General features: G+C 42.3%; 1 protein-coding gene across 10 annotated transcripts in view; it reads left to right on the forward strand.

Annotated features, from left to right (window-relative positions):
- AKAP13 (A-kinase anchoring protein 13) overlaps positions 1-27,496 on the forward strand; it is a 324,022-nt gene that overhangs the window by 259,487 nt on the left and 37,039 nt on the right. For all 10 annotated transcript variants that reach the window (XM_040642759.1, XM_040642757.1, XM_040642760.1 and 7 more), the window contains 3 exons: positions 6,277-6,319; positions 8,057-8,189; positions 14,870-15,044. In XM_040642759.1, coding sequence (XP_040498693.1) covers positions 6,277-6,319; positions 8,057-8,189; positions 14,870-15,044 — 351 coding nt within the window. The remainder of the gene's footprint in view (positions 1-6,276; positions 6,320-8,056; positions 8,190-14,869; positions 15,045-27,496) is intronic.

The following is a 27,496-nucleotide window of genomic DNA, read 5'->3' on the forward strand; positions in this document are numbered from 1 at the left end:
ATCCATGAGGGCTGGAATCAACTTCTTCCAAACTCCTAGTCATGTTGATATTCTGACCTCTCCCACGAATTGCAAATGTTCTTACTGGCATCCAGAATGGTGAATCCTTTCCAGAAGGTTTTCAATTTACTTGCCCAGATCCATGAGAGGAATCCCTGTGTATGGCAGCTGTAGCCTTATGAAATGTATTTCTTAATAAGACTTAAAAGTCAAAATGACTCCTTGATCCATGGGCTGCAGAATGGATGCTGTGTTAGCAGGCATGGAAAAAACATGGATCTCCTTGTCAATCTCGGTCGGAGCTCTAGGGTGACCAGGTGCATTGTCAATGAGCAGTACTGTTTTGAAAGGTATCTTTCTTTTTTTCCCGGATTAGTGGATCTCAAGAATGGGCTTACAGTATTCAGTAAAGCATGTTGTAAGTGGATGTGCTGTCGTCCAGGCTTTGTTGTTCCACTGACAGAGCGCAGGCAGAGTAGATTCATCCTAGTTCTTAAAGGCTCCAGGATTTTCGGAATGGTAAATGAGCATTGGCTTCAACTGAAAGTCAGAAGCTGCATTAGCCTGTCCTCTGAGCCTTTGAAGCCAGACACTGACTTCTCCTCGCCAGCTATGAAGGTCGTAGATGGCATCTTCTGCTATACAGCTGTTTCATCTACACTGAAAACCTGTGGTTCAGTGGAGCCACCTTCGTGAATGATCTCAACTCGATCTTCTGGAGAGCTCACGGCAGCTTCTGCATCAGCCCTTGCTGCTTCACCTTGCAGTGTTATGTTGTGGGGCTGGCTGCCTTCCTTAAACCTCCTGAACCAGCCTCTGCTAGCTTCACATCCCCTCCCTCCGCCTTCACAGAATTGAAGAGAGTGAGGGCCTTGCTCCGGATTAGGCTTTGGCTTAAGGGAAGGTTGTGACTGGTTTGATCTCTGATCCAAACCCTAAAACTTTCTCCATATCAGTAATCTGTTAGCCTTTAGCATTCGTGTGTTCAGTGGAGTAGCACTTTGAACTTTCTTCAAGAACTTTTCCTTTGCCTTCACAACTTGGCTCTTTGACACGAGAAGCCTAGCTCTCAACCTGCCTCAGCTTCCACGTGCCTTAATCACTGTGCTTAATTATTTCAAGCTTTTGATTTAAAGTGAGAGACATGTGGCTCTTCCTTTCACTTGAACACTCAGAGGCCATTCATTGTAGGGTTGTTAATTAGCCTAATTTGAATATTTTTTCTAAGAATTGGGGAGGTCTGAGGCAGGGAGGTGGATAATGGCTGGTCCGTTCTCACTGAAGTTCACTGTCTTATATGGGCGTGGCGCGTAGCGTCCCAAAACAATTACATTAGATCACTGATCACCATAACAAAATAAAATAATAATGAAGAAGTTTGAAATATTGCAAGAATTATCAAGAATGCTTGTGGACACAAAGTGAGCAAATGCTGTTAGCAAAATGGCGCTGATAGGCTTGTTCTACATTGGGTCACCACAGACCTTCAATTTGTAAAAATTGCAATATCTGCAAAGTGCAGTTAAAGGCAGTGCCGTAAAATGAGGTGTGCCTGCATGTGGAAGGCAAGACCGGGGGATTTGGGTTTCTCGTCTGAGGACAGTGGAGTGATTAAGGTGATTAAGGTGATTGATTTAGACACTTTGGAGAGACCACACTGACGTCAGTGTTGAGGAGCAGAGGTGGCGGATCAGGAGAAGGCGAGAATTCTAGAATACAAAATCAGAAGAACTGGGTGAGGTGTGATAGAAGCCTTCAGGGGTGGTGCCCAGGTTTCTGTTCTGAGTAATTCTGTAGATGTTAGGTACCACTTACCAAACAAAGGCGTACAGGAGGACGGGCAGGTCTGGAGGAAAAGAGGAGTCCACTTCCATGCTTGCTCAGTTCACGCAGCCTGTGGGACACCCTCCAGAGGTGAGCAGTGAGGTGAATGCATCTTGAGTCCAAAGGAGAGCCCTGGCTGAGGGCGGACAGGTGTGTCCATCGTATGCGGTGTGTACGCGAGGGAAGACAGCGAGTGAGGAGGCTTGGGATGAGGGGGAAGAGAGCCGAACACAGAATCCTGAGAAACACCACCACTCCAGATGTTCTCTCTCTGAAGGAAAAAACACCAGCTATAAATTATGACCATTAAAAACAATGGACTTCTTGTTGTCTTACTCTAGAAAGTAGGTGTTTGTTGGATGAATTTTTTAAGCCGTATTGGAATTCTACATATTCAGAAATAAAGATGAAAATTAAATAAATACGTTGTTGGCCTAGACAGGCTTTCCTGGATCGAAACAGGCTCGTGGCATGATTCTGTTGAGCCTGGTTTGAGGTGCCTTTGACTTTGTTCTGGAACAGTCTGCGTGCACTAACGTCTTCTGTGAACCCACTTCTCAGCCCAGCCGCGGATGCAGCCAGCAAGGCGGGTCTCCTTCTCCGTCCGCATCTCTCCACATCTCCTTAAGTCTAAAACCCTTTTTTCTCTTGGCTCTTCTTACTCCAGTGATGAGGAGGAGTCGCATAGTAAGTAAGCAACTTGGGTGTCCATGGCTGTTCTCCAGAGTCTGACCAGCTTAACTGAAATGCTGTCAGCTTAACTAAGAAATTGTCTGGGGACTCCTCCCTTGCATGCCATCGTTTCTAAGTCACTTGTCTTCATGCTTCGCTTTGAAAATTAATCTGGATGAAGCAGTTTTTGTCTTCTGTACACCACCTGCACTGTTGACCCGGTGGCCTGACTGCAGGGCACAGGGACGTGTTCCTGTCCCACCTTGTACCTGTGTGTACTGAGCACTAATTCACAGAGCTTTCTATTTGGTAACGTAAATTTCATTTTTCCTTGTTTTGCTTTTTTTGTCTCGTGGGACATCTAGATATCCAGCTGTGGTACTTAAAAGCTAATGGTAAACTTTTTTCTTCTCACCTTCCAGACATGTCTTTAAAAATACCTTTCCCTTGGGGCACCTCACTGGCTAGAGCATGTGATTCTTGATCTCGGGGTTGAGAGTTCAAGTCCCACAGTGAGCATAGAGATTACTTTAAAAAAGAAAGAAAGAGGGAGGGAGGGAAGGAAGGAAAAAAGGAAGGAAAAAATAACTTTTCTTTGAGGTTACACTCCATGAATTAAGGAGTGGGAGTTATAGATTTATTTCCTTCCTTCCTATCTTCTTTCTTTTGAAACTTTTATTTTTCAATCCTTTTACTACAATGTGGATTTCAGATTAATATATTCTTAATTGATAATGCCTAGTTTAAAACCTTTGTAAGGTATCAGTTTTAGTAAGCTTGGAAAGGAAATGAATCCTCTCCCCTCCCCCATGAAAATCACTGTTTTCAGTTATGCAAGATTTCTAGAATATTTCAGGATTGCTGTTTTTAATGGGAAAAAAAACACATTGCTATAAAAAGGTAAATAATGAACTGTTTTCATATAACTAATATGAGTCTCAGGGAATTACGATATTCATATAATTGAACACCCTACTTCCTACCACTTACTGACCCTACATTTCAGCAGTATGTAGGTGTCTATTTAAATATTAAGATTTTGTAATTAAGCAAGATTAAGCTCAGAGTAACCTCTTTGCATTGTTCTTACGGGAAAGTACCTTATGTACAGTAAGAGAAAGCTTAGTTATTTTTCTTAAACAGAGGTCTTATTATATTCAGTCCTTTTTTCACAATTAAAAGATGTTTGGTAAATAGGCACATCATGAGATATTTACTTTATACCAGTTGTAATAGGAGGGAAGTTGCGAAAATCCACTTAAAACTTTGAGTGTTCAGAAATTCTCAAGCCTGTTTCAGCTCAAAGTATTTGTGATACCCTGGGAAATAGGTCCGCATATGGCCGCTAAAACAAAGGTCCCAGTGGCATTTCTTCTACCACTAATGCAAAATTATTAATATAAAACGGCACTGGTTATACAGTTAACCCAACACAATGGAATCATAAAAGTATGGAAGCTTGAAGAGACCTTTGAATCACGTATCTAGCATTCCTCAAAATGTGTTCCTTAAACTCGCAAGTACCAGGGGGCATTAGGGACATGGAGGGGAGAGGGGGAAAAAAGGGTTGGTTCATGGCCACATAAATTCAGGAAACTCCAGTTAAGGTGGTTTCAGATGCTAATGTGCACATCGTGAATTTCCAAGGCGGTGTTCAGTGAGCTGTGTTTCCCAAACTTACTAGCTTGGTACCCACAATACATGCCTGACTATGCATGACCCCTCACAAGACTAGTAGTACTCTGTGGGACGCACTTTGAAAATATTGACTGTGTCCATCCAGCAGTTCTGACCTTGGAACGTTATAGTATATTAGGTCTGCAGGTTACTTCAGGACTTTAGGAAAAGCCTAGTTGAAGTACACTGTTGACCTGCAGTAATACTTCAAGGCCAACTTCGTGACAGAGTCCCCTGCTTTTGTCTGTAATTCTACCGTAGAAGTAATGTTGGTTATTTCAGCCTCTTAGGTGCTCTGAAAACTTGATGACACTTTAGGAATCTCATAGGCGTTGGTGGATTAATCAGTTTTCAGAACCACGTCTAAGAGGTCACAGCAAATGAATTGAAATTTTTCCAGCAGTGAAAAGGTTGGAAATACTTATAAGAGTCAAAGATTCTCCCAGTACTCAGTCACATGTTTGTTCAGTTTTTAATTTATTCAGCAGAAATCGGCTGGGAGCTTATTCTTGGCCAGGCTCTTTGCTGGTTGGTATTTGTCCTCATTGTGGATTTTACTTTCACTTGTTCATATTACTGGGGTGGTAACTTCCCAGGTGATTGCTTTAGTGTACAACAGAGGCCTGGCAGCGTGAGAGAATTTAATGCTGCTTCTACCATGCAAGGTTCCTCGGGTGGAAAAGGTTTTAAAGCCACTGATCTAAACCACACTCTTGGTTTTTTGTTTAAGTAAATTAAGGCATCTGAGGTTAAACTGCTGACAGTTTCACACCTAGATCATGCAGAAACTCAGGGACAGATCCCAGATCTTCTTACTCTGTTCATCTTTCGCAACTAGCTGTTACTACCATGCATTGTAAGTGAAATAGAAGAACCCAAATAGGTGAAAGGAAAAACCACAGAGAGCAGTCTTTTGAAGACTTAGAATTGATTTTTAAGTTTCTTAGACATTATTCCTTCTTGTTGGCTATTTACGTAGCGAGGGCTACCATTTTGCATTTCTATTCAGAATCTAAAGCGGGTTGGACATTTAAGAGTTTTAAATGCTGGTAATATGGCAGTGGAACATCTTCAAATCTATCAAATTAAAATACTACAATAATCTCAGATCCTTGAAACCTACCTGAAGGAAGAAGTGTGTGTTCTGTTCGAATTATAACAACAGTGGTACTTGTGAACAGACTTTGCCTACCGGGAATTATCCACAGAAAGTATGTCTAACCTGATCTCCTAAAAATTGGAAACCATTTATCTTCGTGTGATTGAGACCTTCTCATCTAAGTCCTCAAGTAGCTCAGGCTTTATTAACGTGTCGTGGATAAGAGTGTAGTGTTCCTTTGTTTGCTCCACTTACTGCCCTGCTGTCTAACCTAGCCTTACTTGTAATGACCGGCTTCACTGAATGGTCTGGTCGTCCTGGAAGGAGGAAGGATGCCTCTGCCCTACACATTGTCAGTGTCAGCCTGGCAGGGACCTTCCCGTGTGTTCTATCTCCCTCGTCTCACAGATGAGGAAATGAAATCCAGAGATCTCGCCCCAAATTAGTGACAAGACTAAGACCTGATAAGCCAGTTCTGATGCCCTATTCCTGTTCACTGCTCAATTTCCAGGAATGCTCACGAAAATATCAGATATACATTAGCTAGACTTTTTAGTATGGAAACATATGAAAGCAAAATGACAGCACGCAGAATACAATACTGAATTTTCGATTTTATGTTCTTCCTGTGGTGTCCTCTCAGAAGGATGGCCTGTGGAAACGGAGCCTTGACAAGAACAGGAATTAAACCTGTTTCATGTGTGTTTGAACATGAGGAAAAAAAATGTTGTTTGGGTGCTTGCTCACTAGCTTGAATCCTGGATTAAATTTTTTGTCCTGGGGAATTCACTCTTGTTGCCGCCTGCTTCTAGTTCCAATATTGAGGGGTTTGAGTTGAACTTTTCCTTCTTCCAAACCTTTGCTTAAACAGAGAAGGCACCGCGCACTGGCTTTCAGATGCTGTGTCTGCTCTACGTGTTGTCGTAAGCATTCTAAACATCTGCTCCGTCAGCCAGGCACAGCCCTTTGGTTCCAACGTTTTCTCTCCCATTTCTCTTTTCCAGATTCACGGCCTTTCCACAGTACCAGTGCCAACCTGACTGAGAGGTACTGCACGTTTATTTTGTTACTCCTTTCCCCAAAACGAAATGAAGGAAACCCAGAATGTCTTAGGACATTTAACTAAGTCAAGCAAGCAGTGAATTCAGCTCTTACTTCCTTGGGTGATCAATTTGGAATAACGGCTACACATGGTTTGTAAAGAAGGCTCTATCCTTTTTAAATAGTGCCTTCAAGAGTCTTTTACTTTTGTTCTCTACACTATCGTGACAATACATGTTTGCGTTTATTCAGGAGAGGAAACACTTGTATTTGACTCTGTGAACTGTTGTTCTCTGCTTATAGGAATTGTTCGTCCCTAAGCCTGACAACATTTTGTTTCATTGTGTGTGTGTGTGTGTGTGTGTGTGTGTGCGCGCGCGCGCGTAGTATTGCTACCTTAGCCATTTTAAGCTTTAAAAAAAGTCATTTTCTTCTGCCTGCATGGTTATAGTACACAGCTCTGTCCAAGTAAGTGAATTGGTTCTTCATTTGACAGCAGCAGCAGATTTGTATTTTGACTCATTGTTTATTTTTATATTCCTTTGTCATGCTTACGGGGTTCGAAAGTATTCTAATGTAAGCATAATGGGGGTTCTGATAATTGCCCGGCACTTAAGCTGCTCTCCTTTTCACAGAGGCCTAAGTCGTGACTCAGTGATCCCGAACTCTCAGTATGAATGCTGCTTTGCATTTCTGTGATAGTTTGTTTATCCTTTGTCCTCTAGAGCAGTGGTTCTCACACCATTTCCCCTTTATCGTAATAACAGGCTGCTTTATTTTGTAAGTAGTACTTTATACATAAACAGACCTTAGCTGTTGAAGAGGACTGTTCCCCTAGTTGTGTCTCTGTCCTCTCTCAGAGGCGCTTGAGGTAAACACAACTTCTCTGTGGAAGAGTTCTTAAAATAATGATTGTAGAACACCTAAGAAAAGTAGTATAAGTAGATTCCTTTCTGTGTAATGGATTGTGTATACAAGTGCCCAGCATTCTTTCAGGAAATGAACCATTGTGAATTTCCTAAGCTCCAAACCTGTCCATCATAGATGGACTTAGATTCTTTCTAACCTTCCAGAGAGCGAGTAGATCAGTAGTACATCTGGATCTGTGCAAAACTCCTAAAATGGATCTTCTATACTCTCCTCCTAAAATTGGGCAAAGCTATATGCACCAGTATTGATTGCCCAGTGTGCCAAAAGACTAAAAAAGATATGTGGTTTCTACTTTTAGGGAACTTGAATATGCATTCAGTCGTAAGAATTCCTGTGTCTGCAACCTTTATTAACATATCCATCATTCCATTATTGTATTTATGAGTTTCTGCTCAAGCACCTACTTGATGCAAAGATGTTTCTAAATTGAGTGCTATTTTAGATTAAGCAGTTTCAGATAAAATAATAAATGAATAATTGACAGGTAGGCCATGCTTCGTACCAGGTCACTGAAAATCTACTACTCAGACATTAGTGGCTGATACAAGAAAATGTAGCCAGGTTTTGGCACCGGAACGTGGGCATTGTGATGTGCTCTGTTCTCAGCTCTTTACTGTGTGGAACCACTCAGCAGCCTCTGTCCGTCTCTTGCTCTGCTTCCCGTTCTCATGTGTGTATATAAGTTGACTGTGACTAGTAGCTGAAATGATATATGGTTACAGAGAAATGTATTTTTTAATCTGTGTTTAACTTTTAAAAATTAAATTCTGTAGTCTTCTTTTAAAAAAAATCAATTTCCTTGTTTTTATTTAGCATAACAGAAGAGAGCTATAGTTTCCTGCCACAAAGCCCCTCCAAGAAAGACTTTGAAGGGAAGAGTGGAACAAAAGTCAGTCGTACATTCAGTTACATCAAGAACAAAATGTCCAGCAGTAAGAAGAGCAGAGTAAGTACCATCGTGGGCCTTCCTTGTGTGGCCGCCTCAGTCGCTTACCCGTGGGCTCCTGTCACAGCCTGCATTCACCCAGAAAGTAATGAAATAATGGGGACATAAGGAAATAAACCCATAAATCTTTGAAACAGCCTAATATTTGAAGAAAAATAACAGCAAGAAAAATAGCGACAAAAGGTGATACCATTAATTGGGTTTTTACTGTATGCTAGGAGCTTTCCGTGTTATTTTATATAATCCTTTCCACAACCATATAAGGCAGATATTATCTCCCTTTTCTGGGGGTGAGCTACCCTATCTGGGTGTGTGCCCCCTACGTTAGTGGAACAGAGGGCCAGATCTGGACCTCTTTGGCTTCAGATCCCATACTTTAAAGCACATGCTTTAATTGATAAACCAGGTTTAAAATGTACCTGCGGGGGGAGCGCCTGGGTGGCTCAGACTCTTGATTTCAGCTCGGGTCATGATCTCGAGGTTGTGAGATGAGGCTCCACACTCAGCAGGAACTCTGCTTGTCCTCCCTCTGCTCCTCCCTCCATTCGGGTGTGTGCTCTCTCTCTCAGATAAATAAATGAATAAATAAAATCTTTAAAAATAAATAAAATAAAACGTACCTGAAGGATTTTATGCCAAGATCAGGGGATTTAAAATGTTTATATTTGGATTTAGAGGTTAGAAAGATTGTCCCACAGAAAATTAAAAGAACTTTAAAAACAAAAGTGGATTCCTAGATCTAGTCCCAGCTGGATCTGCATGTTGCAAACATGAATCCTCTTAGTGAGTGAGGTTATGTTAAAATACTTAAAAATTTTTTGTCTATTTTTTTTCATTCTCCTAGGAATATTTAAAATATAAAAATAACAAGATAAAAATCACCTGTAATAACCCCACATAGAGATAGCTACTCTTCTAATTTTTTTAATGTATTTTTAAAAGAAAGGAAGACAAGGAGTTACTTTTCTTATGCTGATTCCCAATGCTAAACCAAAACCAATTCACTGTTAAATCAGTGGGAAAAAACTTTCTGCCTCCCACTTCCCCTGTACTCCATTCACCCACACATGCACCCTCCAGCAAAATAAATAACAGCAACAAAAGTTTTAAGTAGAAATCAGCAAAGGAGTTCTTGCAAGAAATCACTATATATATATATATAAAAATGTGTTTGCACGTGCATGATATGTACCTACATAGAAGTAAGGGCATGAACACACGCTGAACTCAAGAATATTACTGTAAAAGTTCACCCCTTGCGCTCCCCCCCAACAGCCCTCCAATACAACAAGTTTTTTAAGCCCTCAGTTAAGTGGGCTGGTGGAAGTAGAGCTATGTATCTTACGAGGTTTTGTACATAAGATCTCTTTCTTTTAGCAAATGCTAGGTTCGGTCCTCAGAGGAATTTTTCCACAAAACCTGCCACCGGAGTTGTGTTTTCATTTTTCCTGCCCAGGTGCAGGAGGGGAGGAAAGTGGGCCAATCAGGAAAAAACAGGGAAAGATGCAAGGAGTCTAGCAAATTGTTTCTAGCGGAGTCTAGCAAATTGTTTCTAGCATAATCATATATACACGTATTAACTTCAGACATATCCTTGTTTTATCATTTAAAAAATTCAGGTTAAAGAGGGCAGAATGTTTATCAGTGTTCCACAGATTGGCAGCAAGGCTTAAAATAGAGCCGTATCTATTTGACTTAGCACTGCTGGCTTGGACACTGGTTGGCATCCACAAAAGACAGTCTCCTTGCAGAGATCAGTATAAATTAGCCAGCCGTTATCAAGTGACTTGTGTAGGTGGTCTCAGCACTCTGCCAGGTGCTAATAAGCTCCTGAAGAACTAAATAAAGATCGTCGTCTTTCCTGTGAGACATTTTATGATCGATTTGGACGCTTTCTAATGTGTTTGTTGTTTTTGTTCTGTTCTTAAAATGTGAGGTCTTCAGTTGGAAGACCAGTAACTAAGTGGAGAGTCCCCTTTCCATCCATCTCCCCAGTGACGACGTTCACTTTCAGGGCAGGGCCGTGAATGCACCACAGATCGCATTAATGAAGAAATACAAACAGATATAAACAAAACAATGTAAGGTCAAGTTTAGAAACTGGAACCTGACCTTTAAAAAAAGGCTCATCCCATCCTCCTTATTTTACAAACTGAAGCCCAGAGAACTGTGCTTCAGGTCACAGAACTAGGTAATATTAACTAAATAACCTCTTCGCCGGCTGACTTCTAAAAATTAGTACACCTCACTTCATGCTCACTCAAACAAAATGTAACCATTACAAAGCAGTGTCTTTTTAACTTTTTAAATAACTCTCAAAGGACTGGAGTTTGCTAGTAGGTAGTGAGAGAAAGGGAGGAGAAGAGAAGGAAATTGTCAGAGCGGAGTCTGTCACCCCTGACAGACTCTTCAGTTGACCTTTTGAGTCCGAGCATCTCCTTTGCCAAAATGACGACACTGTTTTGCAATGAGACTGGTTCCTCTTTCACACGTGGCTTCAGCATTTGGTCTTTGGGGGCTCGTGCTGTCTCTTGCAGTGGAAACTCTGAAAAAATTATGAATCTGGGGGCACCTGGGTGGCTCAGTTGGTTAAACGTCTGCCTTCAGCTCAGGTCATGATCTTGGGGTCCTGGGATTGAGCCCTGCGTTGAGCTGCCTGCTCAGTGGAGAGTCTGCTTCTTCCTCTCCCTCTGCCCCCCCCCCGCCCTGCTTGTGCGCTCTCTCTCTCTTTCTCTGTCTCTCAAATAAATAAATAAACTTTAAAAAAAATTAGGGATCTTTAACCCGGGATGGCCATCCTTCACATTATCAGGTATTTAGAAAAGTGCCCCACTGGCCAAATATATCAAGAAGGTTAAGAGTCATCTTTCATGTAGAGTATCTCACTTTTATGAATTACCAAAAGATAGTAAGAAATAGGGGAAATAGTGTCAAGTTGCATTAAATACTCTGATTTAATATGCCATAGCAACTACGGTAGAACTTTACCACACAGAAGTGTTTTGTTCTCTAAATGGTGACAAAAATAAATGAGTATTTTCTTAGTGTGAGGATGCTCATTCTGTTTTTCTTAGCTATTGACTGTTACTTCTCCATAATGTTAAAACAGTTGAAAGTGCTACTATAGATAGTAACAATAGGGTTGGTTGTTTGTTTTTTTATGAAAATGATAGAATTTTACTTATTTTAAAGTATTTTTAAAAGAGCTGCTATTATGGGGTTCCTGGGTGGCTTAGTCAGTTAAGCATCTGCATTCGGCTCAGGTCATGATCTTGGGATCCTGGGATCGAGCCCACATTGGGCTCCCTGCTCAGCGGGGAGTCCGTTTCTCCCTCTGCCTCCTCCCCCTGTTCATACTTTGTCGCTCTCTCTCTCTCTCAAGTAAATAAATAAAATCTTTAAAAACAAAAAAGCTATTAGAGATCATCTGATCTACTTTTATTAACATATTGTACAATGTTATCATCCTATTTCTTTTAAAGGAAAAATGTAAGCATTTACTGAAGATACATTAAATTGCCACCTATAAATTCTTAGTAAAGTCTCTAGGAATGGTTTGGAAATTTTTATTTTCCTTATAATTCAGCATGATATATGTATTCATGTAAAAATAGTTCATAGTTATCGACTCATAGTCTCGTAATTATTATGTTAATCTATTAAATGTGCTTAAGAGTTAATCTATATGTCACAACTCTTAATATTCTAAGGAGTCAACAGTAGCCAAAAAAATTATTCGTATTTTTCCTGTAGCACTGAGATATATATATCTATCTAGATAGATAGATAGCTACAGGATTTGAGAAACCGAGTACTGATCCTTCATAGGTGCTTTTAAAAATTAGCAGTATCTGGCACGAGTAATTAAATGTATTCAGTGTTTTTTCAAAGGGGGTGAGCCTAAACAGGAAGTACAACAGGAAGACTGGCAGGTTCTGCTTTTGTCTTTTTGTATCTTCTGATAGTACCATTTCCTGCTAAGTATGCTTGCTTGCTACAGAGTATTAAACACGCATGTGCACCGTGAGCCCATTCACAAAGGGAGTGGAGGGAGCCCCTTTAGACCATCCTGTCACACTGATGTTCTTCTTGGAGCTTTCCTCCTCACAACTAGGAGATGGGCAGAAACTTTCTATGGAAATTCTTACTCTGACTTGAAGTGGGCATTTTGGGGGCAAGGGGTGCCTTCCTGCCGAGCTGCTGCTGTCTGGCTCTGCCTCCTTGGGCCTGTGTTCCCTATAAAAGAGCCTTACAGAGGTGCCCGCTAGAGCGTGTTTGCAAAGGCTGAAGGCTGTGTGAAATCCAGTTCTCTGGTTTCTTCTCTGATCAGAAATGTGCAGCGTGACGGTGGCCTCACGAAACCTTTTACAGTTGTCCGAGTGCCCTCGGCTCTTCTCATTATAATTGTCTAAAATGGTGGGGGGGGGAAGCGAGAACTCATTTTCCTTCTTAGTGCCCTGGTATAGGTACTTCCTGCATCCATCCCTGTAATACCGGCAGTTCCTACTTCCCCATGTTGTTGAACATGGAAAAGTCACGCTTGAGAAAACAACTGGTCATCACTTGACCACAGGCGAAGTTTACCACAAACTTCACCAAACACTGTTCTTCGGAAGCATACATTATGGTTCGACATAATGAAAAGTCTTCTTAAATAGATGTGTTCCTTAACTTCTAAGTGTCAAAAAACTAGCCTCGGTCCTTCCAGAGTGTCCATCTTGCACCTGGAGCACTGTCCATCACACTGTATTTTGGGGAATCCGTTTTGTTTCATTTCCCTTGTCCTTTGTAACTAGGGTAGTTAGCTTTGCTGGCAGCATGCAAATAGTTAAGCCTGTCTTAAGGAAACAGGCAGCCTCAGCCCTCCCTCCTTCCCTTTCTCAACCAGTCTCTGGCTTCCTCTTACGGTTTCTCTGATGGCAGCTCGAAGCTGCTGAGCTCTGCCCTGCCGGCATGAGCCCCTCCTTCTGTGAGAGCACATTTCCTGGCATGGGGGTCGAGTCATGTCGGTAAAATGGGGTCGGTTTCATGATGTACCCCTCATAACAGTGAAATTCATAGGACATGGGGAGGTAAGAGTCTGACTTCTTTAGAGCACTAAATTCTAATAAACAGAGAAAGATAATGGGAGTTTATTGTTTTGTTTTTATCCTTGGAAGAACTAGTTGGGCTAATTGCACAGGACGAAGGTATTTATTATTTATTCGGATTTGATGGGCATTGCAAGGCTTGAGAGAATGTTAGTTGCCATAGAAGTTTTTTTTTTGACTTTTGGAGCACGCTTTAGCTTTCTTAAGCAAAGAGGCAGATGCTTTTCGGTTTAACATTTATGCGTGGAGAAGCCTGCAGCAAAATTTAGTTAAGAGAGAAATTATTTGAAAAATTCCACTTGTTATTGATTGGTACTAGAATATTACGTACTTGAGCGGTTACTGATTGTCACTCAGAACAGTTTCCTGTTTTGTAAAGTAAAATACTTTGTTTTTCTCCCTCTCTTCTTAGATTTTATAGTTCTAAAATGTAGCAGTTCGGTTCTTAGATTTTTATTACATGTGTTCTGTTAACCAAGGACTGTACATGAATCATACTTGGCCAGCACTCACCGGTTCAGTACAGCAGATAGGCTCTGAAATAGGATGTCGGGAGACCTGGGTTGTGATGTTGACTGGCGATCACTTGCCGTGTGACCCTTTGTGAGTCAACACACCTCTCCAGCCCCTGGCAGTAGAGTTAGCGAACGAGAGCAGAGCTGTGGAGTCAGCCAGGTCTGGACCTTACTTCCAGCATGGGCAGCTCCTGGCGTGTGGCCTCAGATACAGTATTAAACATCTCTGAGCCTCAGTCTCCTCAAACGTGCCATGAAGATCTAACTAGTACTTCACCGGGTTGTTAGGAGAAAATACGTGTAAGTCGCCTGCTGTCGTGCTTGGCACATAGCAGCTGTGCAGAATTGTAGCTGGCATTTATCATCTTCATCTTCTCAGTTGTACAACGGGAAGTGTGATGCCCACCCTGCCCGCTTCAGAGTTACGGAGTCAGATGCAGTCATGTACGTAGAAGACATTGATTCCAAGTGTAAGGCGTTTCGTAGTTGTCATGATCGTGAACTTTGGGGTACCCATGTTGCAGGAAATTTTTTAGATGACAACAATGGTATGTGTGTTTGTGGGGGACAGTTAATACTTCCGGCTAGAGGAGGTCCGAGAGGAACCCGTGAGGAATGCTTCCTGCCTTCCCATCGTCTTCCCTGTCCCTGAGGCTGGTCCGAGAATGGCTGCCGTCCTTTCTGCTCCCTGCCTGCAGCTGGCTCTCAGCTCATTGCTTGCTTCCTCCATGGGCCATGCTTGGGCTTGCTGAGGAGGGTTCATAGGCCACCCCAGAGTCCCCTCCTCCCAATCCAGAAGCCTCTTCCCAGAGTTGGTCCTGGGACATTGTGTCCATCGGTGCGAACGCTGCTGAGCAAGCAGCCGACAGAACTGCTTAGCCTGCCCGGTCTTCCTGTAGCATTTCCAGTGTGGCTGGAATGCTCACAACTTACGAAAACCATCGTCCAGGACAGTGCTTATAACTTTCATCCAAAACATTCACCACACCCATTGATGACCCCGTGCCACCTGGGTGCCCAGGTAAGGGGAGGGCCTTCTGGTGTTCAGCTAACTGTTGGTTCTTTTCTTTGTCAGGAAAAGGAAAAAGAGAAAGAGAAAATTAAGGAGAAGGAGAAGGATTCAAAGGAGAAGGACAAAGACAAGAAGACCGTCAATGGGCACACTTTCAGCTCCATCCCTGTTGTGGGTCCGGTCAGCTGTAGTCAGTGCATGAAGCCTTTCACCAGCAAGGATGCCTACACGTGTGCAGGTAAGCGACACGCCTCTTCCTGCGAGGCGCAGCGCTCTTGGCCCGGGAAAGCTCGTTCGGGGTTTCCTGTCTATCCACCAGTGTCCCTTCCTGGCGTGTGTGGAGAGGTCAGCCTGTTAGGTCTGTCTTAAACATCCTGTGTGTCGTCAGTTCCAGATGTAGAACATACAACCTGTCCATTTTTACGGAGAGCCCCAATCTCTTACATTCTGTTCCGTTGTCCCCAAGCCCCTGCCTGTCCCTGAAGTCCGTGTCAGCATCAAAGCAGCCTCCTCGCCTCAAACTCTAAAGCTGTGCAGCAGTCCCTCATCAGGCCCTGTGCGCTCATTTTTTATTCTGGTACTTTGGTGGATGCCTCAGCCATTTACCAATATCCAGTCGTGGTGACTGCCAAGGGAAGGGACCTGCACATGCGGAGACATCCCATAGTGACCTATAGCTGACCTGCGTCAGACCAGCCTAAGGCCAAGGTTGTGAACGGAGCACGGGTCCTGGTTTGGATAAGATACTGGGCAGAGGATGGCTAGCTTGTTTTGTCTTAGACTCCGTGGGCTGAATTGTGCCGTTGTCGTGCTGAAGCAGCCTCGGGGATACGTACACCAGTGAGCATGGCGTGTTCCAGTGAAACTTCACTGATGCTGAACCTGGAATTTCATGTGATTTCTGTGTATCACAAAATACTGTCTTTTTTTTTCCCCCTACCATTTAAAAAATGTAAAAACCATTCGTAGTGTTTGGGCCATACAGAAAGAGGCTATGGGCCGCAGCTGGCCCACACGCCCTGCTCTCTAAGGCACCGTGTCTCAAAAACACTGTTGTTGGATGGATAGAAAGTAGTAACACCGGCAGTGCATACCGAGGTAAATCAGTGAGGCTGCCCATGGCCAGAAGGGACCAGTGTGGAGATCCAACCACCGCAGGCCCAGCCCAGTCACCCCGGACGCTGTGGTGATCAGCACCGTGTTATACCAGTAACCACGTCAGACAAAACGGTGACTTGTTTACGCAGTCGGGACGTCGTGACATTGTCTTGTTTTCAGTCATTTGTGTGGAGCATCCCAAGTGATTTGTTACCAAAAATAATTAACTTACTGGATGTTGAAGTTTTAAAAGCTTGTTTGAGCAGATTCAAAGCTACTGCAAAAATTATTTTCACATATTTGCTTTCTTGAAGAGAGGAGTATAAGCTAGCCCGCAGCCCGGCTTGTTGCTGCCGCAGCTGTTGTAACTTTCTGAATGACTGGCTTTTTCATCACATTCTTTTAAGATGACCGTTGTGGATATATTCTGTCCCAAATGTTGTCTGCAGCCCTGTTCGCTGTACTGTCCTATTTTAAAAAAAAAAACCACCCACTTCGTGGGAGGAGCTCTCATCGAGATCTTTATGCATATCATACACACTTATGTCCTCCTTCCTGCATGACTCACTAGGAAGTGGAGAGTTCCAGCAGAGTGGTAAGTTTTATGTGACCTCTAGAAAACAAGAGGCCACCACTGTCTGTTACCTCCTGCATGTTTATTTTGGGGCCCAGGTTCTATTAGGCTGTTTCCTGGGACACCAACTAAATGTCCTCTGGTTAGTTTCTTAGCCACTTGACACACAGCTCCTTGATACTGGAATAACTTGGTTGCCTAGGGCAGTAGTCACCAAGGACTTTTTAGTATGTTCATGTATCATTAAAACATTTTTAGCCTACTCGCACAGGGTATATATATTTAATGCAAGAATTACATGCTTGTCCTGTCCTATACTTACAAAGAGCGCCTGGGTGGCTCATTCAGTTTAGCGTCTGACTCTTGATCTCAGCTCAGGTCATGATCTCAGGGTTGTGAGATTGAGCCCTGCATTGGGCTCTGTGCTGGGCATGGAGCTTGCTTAAGATTTCCCCCCCCCCTCCCCATAAAGAAAGGAAAGGAAGGAAGGAGAAGAGAGGAGAGGAAGAAAGCAAAGAAGGAAAGAAAAGAGAAAAGAAAGCTCATTATAGGAATAAGAGAAGTTAGATTTGCCATTTTCTTGTTTGCTGTTTATTAGTCTTAATAATATTATCTTAGGTCAGTGTTTTCTTTGCAGGAATTTGTGTAAGCTACTTTTTCATTTTATTTTAGTTGGGACTAAATGTAATCCGTAAGCTCACTTCATTGAGCACCTGTAAGTTTCTGTTCGTCACAGCATGCTGAAGTAAGCGAATGAAGAGAACCCTCTAGCGTGTCTCAGGTGAGGCTGCCCAACGTCAAGGGCTGAGTGAGGCACCAGTGTATCGTCTGCATATTTACTGTTCTCTTCTAAGTCAATATAAATGAAAGCTGTAAAGTCTTCCTCCTGTATCCCGGGGAATCACTTTGTGTATCTGTCCTGCAAAGTGCTGTTCTCCCATTTGAGGAGCACTGGTCTCAGAGAAAAACAGAAAGACCTCATATTTCTTGATTGGACAGTATGAAATTGGTATCGAAGAACTTCATCGTGGGGCAGACTGAACACCTGCTTTCTGCTATAAGACAAAAATATGCAGTGCAATATATTTAAAAAAAAACAACAAATACATAACGGAGCCTGCATAAAAGAGAATCCCTGAAGGAACTAAGAATCAGAGCACTAGAGAGCCTCCCCTTAGTAGGGAACAGGATGTGTGGCCGCAGGGCACACAGTGGGTGCTGGACCTGTGACCCCTGGGTAAAACCAAGAGCTTTAGAGACTGCAGCTTCCATGCTGCAGGACCTAGGAAAACTCCACCCACTGGCCCTTCAGAAGCAGCAGGGAAACGTGCCTTCTCCCAGGACTCCGAGTGAGAATTCTGCATCATAGATGGACCTGGGGTCCAAATTCACACCATCCATACCCCAAACTAAGAAATTTTCACAAGCGGTTGAATGAAATCCCAATATGAGTATGATAAAACCTAAGGAACCTCAGCTGAAACAAATACAGACGTGCACCACAGGCTAGCTAGAGGTTCCCACGGTAGGAAAGGGGCCCTAAAAGCTGAAACTGAGCTCACAATTAAAGCTACACGGGCGCCTGGGTGACTCAGTCATTTGAACATCTGACTCTTGATTTCAGCTCAGGTCACGATCTCGGGGTCGTGGGATCGAGTCCCATGTGAGTCTCTGTGCTGGGCACGGAGCCTGCTTGGGATTCTCTCTCTCCCTTCCCCTCTACCCCTCCCTGCACTTGCACACGCACGCATGTGCACTTTCTCTCTCTCTCTCTCTCAAATAAATTAAAAAAAAAAAAAAATACACAGACACCACATAAGGAAGTCAACCACCATGAGGAAGTTAACAAATGCATAGACAGGGGAAGATGTTGAGGATTATTAAGAGGTTAAAATAAATAGAATTTCTAATGGAAGAACAGCTAAGTGGTAGATTTGAGAAATAACTGAATAAAATTTCAGTAATAAAAATAGCGCTGGAAGGATCTTCATGGAGATTTTTCAGACACGTGAGGGTTCTGCACCATCGCTGGACCGTTATGATTTCTGTTTGTTTACGAAGGAGGAAAATGACTTCCGCTCTGTCACCTGCTTTAGGAAAGGGAGAGCTGGGTGACTATTCTAGGAACTCTTATTAAGACTGCAGACTGACTTTATTTTTTACATTTAACTGTCAGTTATTATGCACTTGAGTTCCGTATCTTAAATGAAGCTCTTCAACAAGGAACAGTTACCTCTGCAAAGCAGTGTGTTTGGTATTGTGGTTCATTCAGAAGCCATCGGTCAGGAAATATTTATTGAGGGGCAGCATGTGCCGGGCACCTTTTTTTTCCAGTTGGAAATATTTGACATATAACATTGTGTAAATGTAAGGTGTACAAACACATTAATTTGATGTATTTGTATATTGTAATGTGTTTGCCAGTGTAGCCATATTTAGCACTTCCGTCGCATTACATAATTGTCCTTTTTTTTCAGTGGTTGAAAGAACGAGAGGCACGTTTCTCAAGTTGCTTACACAGCGACTTTAGAGAAGAGTTCTCAAAGTATAAACCTTGGTGCCTACTTATTGCAGCATTATTCATGACGTGGAAGAATTTAAAGGAACTAAATAAATAACCATCAATAAAATATTGTATATTCATTAGATGGAATTTGGAGCTGATACTAAAAAGAATAGACCAAGGATCAGCCAGCTGTTTCTGTGGAGGAACTCACAGAAAGTGTGCTAGGCTTTGCAGGTCTCTGTTGTGACTTCTTGACTCTGCTCCGGGAGCACGGGAGCAGCCCAAGACGAGATGTAAAAAGTGAATGTGCCTGTGTTCTGTGAAGCTCTATTCATATCATGGATATGGGCTGAATTCAGCCCACGGACCACAGTTCATCAGCCCCTGGATAGCTCTGCAGACACACACAGATCTCCAAGACACTTTGATAAGTTGAAAAGGCAGTAAGTAGAACTGTATATATGATTCAAATTTACAGAAAACAAGAGAACAGTCATTGTTTATATAAATATGCAAGAATATTTAAAAGGAGATACCCCAAACTATTAACAATTTAAAGAGATGAGGAGAGATCAGGGAGACTTAAGTTTTTATTTTATTCTCCTGTCTTGCTTGAGTCTTTTAAGACTGTACTTACATATTGTTGGTATGAGCAAAAACGAAATGTAAACCTTGGATCACTGATAACTTTAAAGGTTTTTCTGATTGTCAGCTGGTCTCTGATGAAAGAGCAAAATATGTTGATATTTGATTCAAGAACTTAATGGACAAAGAGCAAAATGATACCAGAAAACAATCAGCTTGACGGAAGACTCGAGACTGTTACTGATGGCACCAGCTTGAGTAAGAAGCAACGTAGTTGATTCTGCAAACTCTCAGTACTGAAATGTGATGTGAAATAGTATCAGAAGAGTTAGGGACAAAAGAGATGGGATATCTCTTTTGAAGACCCAAAGAATCTTTTCCTTTGTGCTGTAGGGAAGAGGGAGAACCCTTGGTTTATGGTTATATAGAAGGATGACTCCTGCCATGACTGGCTCCAGACAGCTTTTCAATTTAAATTCAGATTGGAAAAGGTGGTCTAGTCTGTGTTCAGTAAATGTTTTATCTTCTGCTGCCATTGATTTTTATATATACATTCTTTCTAGGTTAAAACAGTTGAATTTTACCCTCCTTGGCTATATTAATTCTTAGCTTACTTTAACTCAGAATTAAACCTACAGCTGGCATGGGATTGATTTGTCAGATAGCAAAAATATCTGCTGTCATGTAGGAGAATGCACTTCTTTTAACCACAGGCATTGTGAGCCCTTTTTTGTTTTCTCGATACCTCTTTGTATTAAACATAAATGGAACTTCTCTTTTGCTGGGCTCCCTTCATGAGGAAGCATAGCCAGTCTTCCTAGACTGTGGAACTGCTCACACTGTTGGTGTAGTGTGCACTACGATTTCCCCTGGTGAAGGGGATCTGGGATACCTCTTGGAAACTTCTGTGGCCCAAGGATACCAGAGGAACCCATGAAGAATCACTTGTGTGGGTTCTGGTCCTGACAAGGAAAAACTAAATGTAGGAGGTTTGAAACTCATGGACTTAAGTTTTCAGCCACAAGTCTGTGTAGTAATTAAATAGTTTGATAGAGCACTGGTTTTCAGAATGTTTTTCATGGAACTGTTTTGGAAGGTCTATGGATTTTTAAAAATATATATATTTAAAAAGAACTAATTAATATAATTTAAACTAATTTGAGCATGGAACACATGCTCAAAAATATAACCAGATTTTCACATCAGCATATTAACTTCAGCTATTAGCCTACCTACTTGTTTGCATGTTTCCTTCTATCTCTAATTAATTGAAGAATATAATGTGATTGCAAAGAAAGCCATTTTTTAAACTGATATTTGGAACCGACTCATCTGTGTGAATGAAGAGATATCCTCTATATGGTGTACACAAAAGAAAATACAGGAGTAAATTAGATGCTGAGGTAGTTACATGAATTGCAGCTGTCCTAGGCACCTCTGATTTCTGATTTTTAGATCCATTAAAGCAACTTCATTGTTTTCATTTACTGACTTAAAAAGTAAATGTTAAAATTGTAACTCAAAAATCCATCCTAAATATTTTACATATTTGATGGCCTGTAATATAACAATATTTTAGTCAAGACTTTTTAGAGAAAACCAATAAAATACCAGATTGGCTCCTCATTTTATACTAACAGTGTTTATAATTGGATGGAACTTTTCCAGATTGAACTATTTGGCTTAACTGCTGCTTCTGGAAGCAAATCACTTCATGGAGTCCTGTGTGTCATCACTAGAGTCTTTTCTGTTTGGAGGGTCTGTCAGGGGAAGGGAGTATCAGAACATCCTTGGTCAGGGGTTCTTTGATTTATGGCAATAGCTTGATCTAGTGAAAATGTCACAAGTTATGTTAGTTCTCCCTTGCAAAAGCAAGGGAAAAGAATATTTTTGAAGTTTAAACTGAAAGAATCAGACAACAAAAAGGAGCAGTTTGATAGGGCCTGATTGTTACCACATCTGCACCTATGGCTCAAAAATCCCTGTTTAATTTGCATACCACCCCACCTCAGAAACTTCAGAGCTCGCTCCCTTCCCCCCCGCAGCTTCACACTCCGCTCTGGGGGAGTGTTGAAATAGGTTCAGCATTTGGTGGTTGGCATTATGATGTGTATATGACAGTGTGCAGCCTGCCACTAATAAATAAAAAAAAAAAAAAAAAAGGCTTGAAAGCAAAGGAACAGTGTGTAGTCATTTTCCCAAAGGAGCAAAAGCAATCGGCTGATTCTCTCCCGCTTCCTGAAGAACAGAGCCTGCAATGAATGTTTGTGTGTGAAGCACCATCTGTTATCTTAGCAGGAAGTGGAAAATATGAGTAATTTGGGGATTCAGAGTCTTTTTTTTCCCTTTTCTCCATCCCCTCCCATGTTCAGGATCTTCCCAGGAGACTCAGGAAATGTAGCATCCCTCCAGTCAGTCACTTGCCCTCCTGGTTAGCTTTCCTTTTCAGTTTAACATGACCCTCCGTGGCTGACTCTGGGATCCTCACACCCAAGCGCCTGCTCAGTGAGGTTTGAGTCGTGCTTTGGGAAGATCAGCCACATAGCGCATCGCACTGATGGATGATGGTGACTGATACTGACGGGCACCAGTCTCCCAGATTCATTTAGTCCCTTGACCGTACCCCTCTGCGCACATATACTAAGCCATTCGACAGGATAGAGCATTTTAAAACCCATCAACATCTCTTGACTCCACTGGAATACTCATGGACCAGTCTGAAGTCCGTCATAATCCTGGATGAAAGCTTGGATCCCTGTATGTGGGCTTGTATGGAAATGGTCCTGGTCACAGACGCTGGAAGCAGCAAGGAGCAAAGCCTCCGTATAGTTTCTTTGAAGCCTGCTGGGGGGCAGGAGGAAACAACTGCCAAAGCTAAGACTAAAGCCCCCTGCCAGGGCTGCTTCGAAGTACTTGAATTTAGGAGAAAACTGGCAGGTCTTTTTTTCTCATCCATAATTTGACTCTTGTTTTAGTAAGATTAGGTCGTTTTAATGGGGAAAGGAAGCTTCCCTTGCAAAATCAGCTGTTCTTTCCAGCTGCCACAAATAATTTGGAACGTGTGGTGGAGTCCTTCAGAGTAAGGAATTCGTTATGTTTGGGTTTCAGATCTTGTCAGTGGTTCTGTTTTATTTGCTTTAAACGGATGTAAGATGATCGTGAGATTATTGTTGATTTGTTTTCTGTTGTGTTAGCAGCTTCTGAGTACTTTTGTGGTAGGTTGTTTCTCTTGATTAAAAAAATAAACAAGCAGATCAGCTGCAACCTAAGAAAACAGAAGAGTGTTCAGAATGTGCGTGATGGTCGGATTTTGCTTTGGATTTTATCTAGGAAAGCAGCTCTCTAGATGGTGTTTTCTGATGTGTAGAGTTCATTATATGTGAGAGCAAGATACACGTAATTGATTAAAGAAAAGACATTTGTGTTTGGGGAAAAGGGAGGTAAAAGAAGGGCCTCACCAGTGAAGTTGGTTCTTACTCGAGCAGGGCACTTCTGTTTTGTTGCATTTTGTTTACCCGGCTTCTTAGGAGCCCTTACCAGGGCTTGTTTCATGAGCACTTCAGCTAAGATGATGGGGCTCTTTTCTGTGGCTTTCCTCTTGTTCTGTGCTCAGCTCTGTGGTTATTACACCAGCTACAAAGAACATTTTTACGTGCCTTGTAGCTAATAAGCTCTATCAGTCCAGACCACAATGTTTCATACTCCCCAGAGATTTTAAACAAAAAAAGTTGCAGGAAGAATTTTGGAGCATGTATTTCTAAATTGCTTTTACGAACTGGTTTGTTGTTATTGTTTCCATTGTTGTTTGTTTTAGTTTTAGTTTTAGGGTTGAAATGATAGGAAGCAGTTGCAGCTTTCTGTCCTTCAAGGTAACCCTTCAGCCTGTTCCTTGAGAAGGATCAGAGAATTTTCTCCAGATCAGTTTTGCTGCTCAGATGTGCCTCTGCTAGGCAGGACTCCTAGCGTCTTCCCTAAGGATGGTCAGTGACTCAGGGTGGGAGGTTCCCTCGCTTCAGAACTCAAGAAGGTGACTCCTCCCTTTCGTAGCAGTCCTTGTACCCGAGCTGTCCTGTGATTCCAGTTCCCTTCGGCAAGGCCGTTGCTCTTACCCTTCTATAAACCAGAGTTTCGGAGTTTCTAACCAGTTGTTTTTTGTTTTCCTGCGGAAAGGGAAACAACATGTAGTAAGTATATAGCAGCTCACCACAGATCTGTGGCGGTTGGTGGCAGAGGTTAAAAAAAAAAAAAGGTAACAGATGATATTTCCCAATTATGTGGGTTTTCCTTCATATTCTTTTGTTTGATGCCTCCTTGTAGTGAAAAAAAAAAAGTTGTTGAAGGCTGAGCCGTTTGTGTTTAAATTCAGAGGAATCTAATTAGGAGCCGACTCTGTTCTCATAAACCACTGTGCTGAGACCTTTTTGAATAGCTTTGAAAAATGAAAGCATGTTGCTTACATTAGGAAATCTTTTCCTTTTAAATAAATAAAAGGCCAAATAATTCTTTGCTCTCCCTAACAACACGGTATGGTTTGTGGCAGAGAGCTTGACACAGTGTATTAGATTTGTCTTCAGTTCTTCTGTTCTTGGTCATTGTCTGTGTTCCAGAACCCAGAATAAGGTTTTAACCTCGTGACTCTGGCTGATGTCAGTGGGGCCAGCGTTTCTAAACCACCCCCACACGCCACTAAAACTGTGGCTGCAAACAGAGTCTGGGACAACTTGGTAATAAGCTGAGCATTTCTCAAGTACGTACTTGAGGATGTTAGGGAGACATCCACGCAAATTACTTCTCACTGAGACTTGTGTCCCTATTACAGAGCACATTAAAATTTCAGCTGCGTTAGAGGTTTGGGGACCTGTCTCAACTAACTAAGAAAGTGAATTTGTATGAAAAGTTGTTTTTTAGAAGTACATTTATTATTATACCTGTGTGTGTGATTCAGTTGGAGTTATCTTTTAAATTCAAACACTGGCCTGAGAGCTTGAATGTTACTGAAGTCTGTTTAAAAGTGACGGCACCGCCTCCTCAAATCACCTTTGCTGAATTCTGTGGTGTTAGAACGGATGGGGGAAAGGGCACAGACAGAATGGACTTCGGAGACAGGTCCTGTCCCAGTGCACTGACTGGTCTCTCGTAGATCAAAAAAAAAATTTTTTTTTAAAGATTTTATTTATTTATGTGACAGCCAGCGAGAGAGGGAACACAGCAGGGGGAGTGGGAGAGGAAGAAGCAGGCTCACAGCAGAGGAGCCCGATGTGGGACTCTATCCCGGTACACCGGGATCACGCCCTGAGCCGAAGGCAGACGCCTTAACGACTGCGCTACCCAGGCACCCCTCTCGTAGATCAAAATTAGTGGCAGGTTCTCAGGCAAATCCCACCTCCTCTGTTGCCCATAGATGCCAAAAACATTATTGATTTTCATTAAAGCAGAGAAGAAAATGCACTTTTATAACTGGAATAGAAGACAAGAGAGGCTGATTGAAAATTTGTTTTTAATTTATCACAACTGTGATCGACTTTTTTAAAGGATAAGGAAATGTTTATAAAGAAATCAAGGGGGGCGCCTGGGTGGCACAGCGGTTAAGCGTCTGCCTTCGGCTCAGGGCGTGATCCCGGCGTTATGGGATCAAGCCCCACATCAGGCTCCTCCACTATGAGCCTGCTTCTTCCTCTCCCACTCCCCCTGCTTGTGTTCCCTCTCTCGCTGGCTGTCTCTATCCTGTCGAATAAATAAATAAAATCTTTAAAAAAAAAAATCAAGGAACTTTGGAGGATATTAGAATGTGATACACTGGGGTTTTGGTTTTTAAATACTAGTACAAAATAGTACATCGATAATGTAACAAAACTATGTACTCACCACTCAATATGAGAGAGTAGTAACATTTTGTTATATTGCTTCAGATTATTTTTCAGTTTCAAAGAAATAAACATTACAATCGAATCCCCCTGTATTTCCCTGCCTAGTCCTCGTCTTCCCTCCCCAAGGACAAGCACTATCATGAATTCAGTGTATATGTAGTCTGTATTTTGTAATTTTTATCTCCACGTAAACATTTAATTTTTTTGTGTTTAGTTTACATAAATGGTACCATATCTCATTCTGTAATTTGCTTTATTCTCCTTAACATTAAAACTGGGGGATCCAGAGTATTGAAACTGATCAATCTAGACCATTGACTTCTAACTCTTAAATGGTATTCCATTTTATGAGTATATCAAATCTGTCCCACTACTAAGTCATTTGGGTCATTTCCGGTTTCTCGCTGTTATAAGCAGGGCTACAGGGAGCGTCCCTGTACACCAAGGGAATTGCTAGGTCATAAAGTGGCCACCTTGTCAACTTAACTACATGTTGCCAAATTACTGTCCAAAGTGGAGGTACCAACGTCTAGGTCCTTCTAGGTCAGCAGATGCTTAGAGTTCCCACATCACCATTTCTTCACCAGTACCTAGAAGTGGCAGAGTTTTATTTTATCCAGCCTGGTTGGACACGACATGGTATTTCTCTGTTGTTTTGGTTTGCCTTTCTCTGACTTCTAGAGAGAGATCAGGCACCGTTTTCTCTTGTGAACGGCCATTCTTTGTCTTTTTCTTATTGTTTTATGACGAGTCCTTAACACTTTCGAGATACCGTGATTGTGTGTGAGTGTACATTTAATTTCATTTCAAAATGTGTGGTTTTCCTTGTCCATAATGTGGATTCATTAGTTTTCCTCATATGCTTATCTCCCACGTTTTAAAGCGTATTTTTTCAAGTAGAAGGGAACAAATGAGAGGTTCTCCTAAGCAAGACTCTGAGAGGAGGAGGAGGAGGAATGGGATTAAAGAAGAGGTATTTGAAACACATTAGCTAAGCAGGGATTTGTGAAAGACATAGGAAAGGTGGCGAGGGGAGCTCTGAAGCCTGTGCATGAGAGAGAGGATGGGTCACCGAGGCCCTTGGAACAAGGCATCTCCATACTCCCGGGCATCGCATGGCGGGCACCCAGAGTAAGGGTAGTGTGCAGATGTGGGAATGCATCTGTCTTACTGGAAAATGACTGTGGAATTTGTCTTGACTACTGGCTGGTGTTTCTTGCTGTGGGTCCAGCAGCTTGGAGCTCACCCGCCCACCTCTCCCACTCTTCAGACATCTAGTGCTTACTGTGGGCCAGGAACTGGGGATAGGGATATAAAAATTATAAAAGACAAAGTGAGACTCCCTCAAGGAGTTTTCTGTCCAGTGGAACAGAGTGGCCAGTACAGTGCAGTACCATGATGGAGGCAGGCATGGAATTCCAGAAGTGCAGGGTTGGGGGAGTCTTTTCTTCCCTTGGTGAGTCAGGACTTCATCGAGGTGAGTCCTACCGACTCATCAGAGGAAGGGACACAAGCACAAAAGACCATTTGCTCAGGGCTCACAGGTGTGACCAGATGTGGTGAGGACTGGAAGTTTAATGCATAGCAGGCCATATCAAGCCTGTGAGAAATTTGAGCTTTATCCTAAAGATGATGGGGAGCCACTGAAGAGTTTCTGGGAGGTGAGAGGCAAAAAAAAATGTTAAATACAAATCAATAAAGACATATGGTCCAGCCCACCTATTGCCTCTTTGGCCCTTTGTAGAAGACTGTTGGCTGGAGAGGCATGAAATCTTCAGCCAAGCTTCGCTGGGGTCTAGATCCTGGAATGGGAGTTACGTTGCATGATGCGAAGAAGGGCATAGCCACGTTGACATCTCAGGAGTTACATGGATTTCTATTTGTGGTTCTGCTTTTCCTCTCAGTAGTAGAACAGTGACCTCTTTATCAAAGTTGATCCTTGTTTTCAAGTCATAGAGAACTGGACAAATTAATGAGAGCCAGTAGTTTCCGGTTCTTTAGAGAAACATCCTCAAAATGTTTACTTTTACTGATTAGAATGAGTCACTCCCCAGGGGTCT

This window comes from Ursus maritimus, unplaced genomic scaffold, assembly GCF_017311325.1.
Source record: "Ursus maritimus isolate PB19 unplaced genomic scaffold, ASM1731132v1 scaffold_27, whole genome shotgun sequence".
NCBI classification, from domain to species: Eukaryota; Metazoa; Chordata; class Mammalia; order Carnivora; family Ursidae; genus Ursus; species Ursus maritimus.